At 41.3% G+C, this 5,421-nt stretch overlaps 1 protein-coding gene across 1 annotated transcript; it reads left to right on the forward strand.

The window, feature by feature from the left end:
- Positions 1 to 513: 513 nt before the first annotated feature.
- LOC105261526 (uncharacterized) lies at positions 514 to 2,562 on the forward strand. Its single transcript, XM_011292376.1, has 2 exons — positions 514 to 532; positions 1,931 to 2,562. Exons 1-2 carry the CDS (start codon positions 514 to 516, stop codon positions 2,560 to 2,562), a joined length of 651 nt encoding a protein of 216 aa, XP_011290678.1.
- Positions 2,563 to 5,421: the final 2,859 nt, after the last annotated feature.

Raw genomic sequence — 5,421 nt, forward strand, 5'->3', positions numbered from 1 at the left:
AACCGTAATTTCGATGAGGCACATTTTGGACGTTTTAAATTTTTCAATGGAATTGTCTCAAAATCCGCACGAGGCATTTCTTCTGGAAGAGATAGTATTTTGAGCACAATTGTTTCGAATTTCGTATTTAAAGTTTGAAGATCTAATGACGGAAATTTGTCTATGCAGGTCCACGACTTCGTATAGTCCTCATATAATAGTACCTCCCTTTATTCGGTATTTTGATGATATTGGCGACATTATTCAACGGAGCTGTTTCAAATTTCGTATTTAAAGTTCGCAATCGTTACTACAGCCTATGACAAAAAATTACTTATGAAGGTCTATATCTTCTTATAGCCCCCACATAACAGTTTTCATTTAAGTTGTATTTTTTGGCGGATTTTTTTCAAAATTTTCACGATACTTAAAAATGGTGGGAGGTATTACAATTTCGGTCCGGCAGATTTTAGTTGCTTATTTACTTGTTTAAATTTGTTTTTTCTCTCCCGAAAATAGTTATTAACGTCTACAATGAGGCGTATTATCGGAGGTAAGAAAGCACAGCAACTAGTTAAAACAGTTCCCCAAAGGCAGGTGCTGGCAGCTTTCGCAAAAACAAGTTTAGTACTGCCAAGCCACCTTAACCCCCGACGCTCTTCAAAGCCACTCATGCAGTTACAACAAGTTAAGCATCTCTGCCTTCCATCCCAAGAGGGAGCAAGCCGTATTTTCCTCACTGTTTTCTTTTTTCGTTTTTTCCTCTATTCTCATTCTTACTTTAATCCGACTATGAGATTAAACGAAGGAATCATATTAAATTTTGAGTTGGCAAAATTTCCATAAGCCCATTTCGCTTGACTGACTGCTTTGCCTCCCTGCTGGATGTTGGGTAAATATGAATTGGAAGGCGTGTAGCACAGAGTCATCAATGGAAAAAGGCACTGGGGATTTTCGAAAAGCAGGGCAGTGGGAGGAGAAATGAGGGATGTGTGTTTATTTGCAAGTTTATGTATCCCTGTTTTTGTAGTCCCTGTTGTTAATTTCTTGTAAGCTATTTGCTTCCTATTTCCGTTTATGTGCTCTCTCGTCGTCGTCGTCTTTCTGAAATGATTTTGTATTTGTTTTCGCCACTCAACGACAAATCAAATCGTCAGATAATCACGTTATAAAAGGCAAATGCGTTTTTCGCCATCCTTGAGTACCAACCACTACAAGTGTTTCGTGTGTGTGTGTGTATCACGACCCATGTGCATCCTGCCGAAACAAGTGCTTTGAGAGTGTGTCGCAAATTAAAGACAAGAGCCATCAAAACAACAGGAATATGAATATGTTATTTTTGAGGCACATATGTGCAAATGTGTGGTGGATTTTTTAAATACCTGGCACAGGAACAGTGAATTCATAGGGAAATACTAAAATTTGGGTGGCAAAAAAATATAAATTCAGAAGGTTACAGCCAAAAGTTAAACTACCTCAAAACTTGACCTAAAGTCAATACTGCTGCTATTGAGTTCAAATCAATGCTGTAATCCTCTGACCAATTCCTATTGACCTCGGGTCAATATCAATTGACCTCGGGCCAATATCAATTGACCTCGGGTCAATATCAATTGACCTCGGGTCAATATCAATTGACCTCGGGTCAATATCAATTGACCTCGGGTCAATATCAATTGACCTCGGGTCAATATCAATTGACCTCGGGTCAATATCCATTGACCTCGGGTCAATATCCATTGACCTCGGGTCTATATCCATTGACCTCGGGTCAATATCCATTGACCTCGGGTCAATATCCATTGACCTCGGGTCAATATCCATTGACCTCGGGTCAATACCTATTGACCTCGGGACAGTACCTACTTACCCCGGGACAATACCTACTTACCTCGGGTCAATCAATCGGGAAAATACCTATTGACCTCGGGATAATACCTACTTACCTCAGGACAAGCTCTATTGACCTCCGGTCAATACCTATCGATCTCTGGTCAATACCTATCGATCTCTGGTCAATACCTATCGATTTCTGGTCAATACCTATTGACCTCTGGTCAATATCTATTGACTTCCGGTCCATACCCATTGACCTCTGGTCAATACCCATTGACTTCCGGTCCATACCCATTGACCTCTGGTCAATACCCATTGACCTATGGTCAACCCCTATTGACCTATGGTCAACACCTATTGACCTCGGGTCAACACCTACTGACCTCGGGTCAACACCTATTGACCTCGGGTCAACACCTATTGACCTCGGGTCAACACCTATTGACCTCGGGTCAACACCTATTGACCTCGGGTAAACACCTATTGACCTCGGGTCAATACCTATTGACATCGGGTCAATACCTATTGACCTCGGGTCAATACCTTTTGACCTCGGGTCAATACCTATTGACCTCGGGTGAAAACCTATTGACCTCGGGTGAAAACCTATTGACCTCGGGTCAATACCTATTGTCCTCGGGTCAGTACCCATTGACCTCTGGTCAAGCCCTATTGACCTCTGGTCAACCCCTGTTATATCTATTGACCTCTGGTCAAGCCCTATTTAAATCTGATCATAACTTATAGATCGCGTGTCAAAATCTGGATTCGGGTCAACACCTACCCTGGACTCTGGTTAATACATATTGTCCTCTGGTCAATACCTTATGACCTCTGAGAATCACCTATTGATTTCGGGTCAATACCTATTGACCTCTGGTCAATATCTATTCCCCCAGGGTCAATAACTTTTGACACCTATTATTTTGCCCCTTGTCATTGTCCGCCATAGTTGGTGGACTTTGGTCAATATTCTTAACCTCGAATTTTTATTAACTGATAAGAGAAACCTTTAAGCTGCAAGAATTTTCGATATTCGATTGTCTACATTTCTCTAGGACATAAAACACTTTGCAATAGATCTCAAAAAAAGCCTCCTCTAACCAACGGTATTAACGTTTAAAGCAACAACAACAAAAAAATGACAACTCAAAAGCCAAGCACACACACACCCAGCTGCTAGGAAAAAATCCAACGGTCACCCTTCAAGGAATACTCAATACTCCATGTACACTTGATGTACATGTTTGTTTATGCGTGTGTGTGTGTCACTGAAGTGATTTCGCATTTGCCAAACTCCCGCTGGGGGGTCACAGAGCAAATTCGGAACTGACAATATGTTCACTTCCAATTCGATGAACGACGACGAACGAACGAGCCAACGAAGAAAGGAAGGAAGGAAGGAGGAATGTTTCGTGTTGTTTTCCACTGGTTTTCTTCTTCGAACAGCCTTCCATCAAACATTCACATTGGTGGGCTTGACATGGCTGAATGCTTCCCAGCCTTGATGGCTGGCTGCCTGGCTGGTTGGATATGTGACAGTTGAACATGGATGGCCCAGCACGAAAACATGGATGGATGGGTGGGTGGTTGGTTGACAAGCTCACTGCTTTCGTCCCCCAAATAAGTAAAAGGAAACAACAAGTTCAAAGCAAAGATGAGACATGTGCAACACTCCAGGGTATAAATATTGATGTTGTTGGTGGTGTTGTTGTTGCTGTTCGGCTCAGCAAAAAAAAAGAAGAAATACTGAAATCGAAATGAAACGCCAAAACCTTTGTGTCTGAACAAACAAGAAAAGGGATTTGGCCATTGTATCTGTTTTCGTTTGCAATCCAGCCGGAGAGACACTATCACACCAAAGCCAACAGTTGGAAGACGAGGGCGTATGAAACCCTTGTTTTAGTGTCCTGCGGATACGGAAACTGACTGTTTGATGCAAAGCAAATGGGGGAGGTGGGGTCTATGTTTTTTCCCTTTTCAAATGTGTGTTTGAGTGTGTCTCTCCCTCCCCTCGCCCTTTGATATTTATGGTTTTATTTTTGTATTTATATTTCATTACTAAGCAAATTGCGGAAAAATTAGCGGCTGATTTTGGGATCATCTAATTATAGTTCTGCCTGCGTATGTCCCGGGTGTTCGTGTCTATCATTCGAACAAATTCGTTCGCTTCGATATTTCGTTACAATTAACTGCCACAAGGATGACACTTCATACATTTTTATTACATTTTGAGAGATTCTGTGTTCTCCCCCCCCCCCCCCCTTCCTCGAGCCAATGATATGGGGTTCTTTGCTTCTTTTTGGCCCATGCTCGTATCATTGCTTTTGGGTTATGGGGAAATTTTTATTACAGTTCAATGTTATTGGATTTACTTGCTGAAATTACATTACTGGGCAATTTCAGTATTTCCTACTTCTCCTGCTCATGTTGTCCTTCCTCCTCCCCCTCCTTGGCATGGCTTTACTACCAGCATTGGTAGTTGTTGTTATTTTTGATGGAGACATACATATTTTGTATGCGGAGATGTGGAGGTTATAGTTATTGATGCTGGTCACTAAATGTCATCATGTAAATCATTTCCGATAACATTTTGTTTTTGTTGTTAGCATTCATCTGTCCGATTGAGACATTATTTATGAGGAGGAAGCATAATTTAGATGGTTATCATTTAAGTTTTCATGGCAATCATAAATGTATACAAATCGGTGTAGATGTTGGTTAAGGAGGGGAGAGACGAGGGGAGAGGAATAGGAAGTTAAAGGCAAATGATTTTGTAATAAAAATTAACTTATATTCCGAGGGTAAAAAGTAAGCTAAGGATAACAGATAGAGCAAATAAAGCAGACACAGCAAACTTGTAGGGTCAGGTAATACAATCGCTCCCCCAGGTCGAATACTCGTACTGATAACTCATAGTGCTCCAAGAAGGTAGTTCAATTTCCACCGTCCTCAGGTCAATCTACGGAATCCTGCGATATGGTGTTTTGAAAACGAGAAAAGCTAAAATTCTAAAATTAAGAATAAGGGACACCCTTGTTATGTGGATGAGAACAGGGTGAGCTGTTGGAAAATCGAACCAAAACGTATTTTAAAGCTCTGGTATTTTAGGTATTTTAAAGCTCTAATGCATAGAGTGTGGCAACATTTGTGGTACCTTTTAGGTGATAAAGCTGACATTTTGTGTGTGGACTCCTATCAGTGTGTGGATTGAAGTAGAGCTGTATTTGTGGGAATTGGAAACTAAAGGCACATAAAATAGTGAAAGGTACCAAATTCGATCCCGATGTAAGAAATTCTCCATATGTCAAGACTTCACTTAAACAGCGACCCTAATACAAAATTTAAACGGCAAGCAATGTCCCTTCACTCAATACAGGGTTGCCCATATTCGACGGACCTTCCAAACATTCTTTGCGTCAATTGAATTTTGTACGGAACAAATGCAAATCAATGCGAATAATCCGTTGTAAAGTGGACCGAGCCATGCCCAACTGCTGAGAACGGCGTTTTTGGGATGTTCTTGGGGAACTCTCAACACTGGCTCGTGCGGCAGCAATATTCTCATCCGATCGCCTTGGTCGACTTTTATATGGCCTCTTCGGA

Source organism: Musca domestica, unplaced genomic scaffold (genome assembly GCF_030504385.1).
Source record: "Musca domestica strain aabys unplaced genomic scaffold, Musca_domestica.polishedcontigs.V.1.1 2, whole genome shotgun sequence".
Taxonomy (NCBI): Eukaryota; Metazoa; Arthropoda; class Insecta; order Diptera; family Muscidae; genus Musca; species Musca domestica.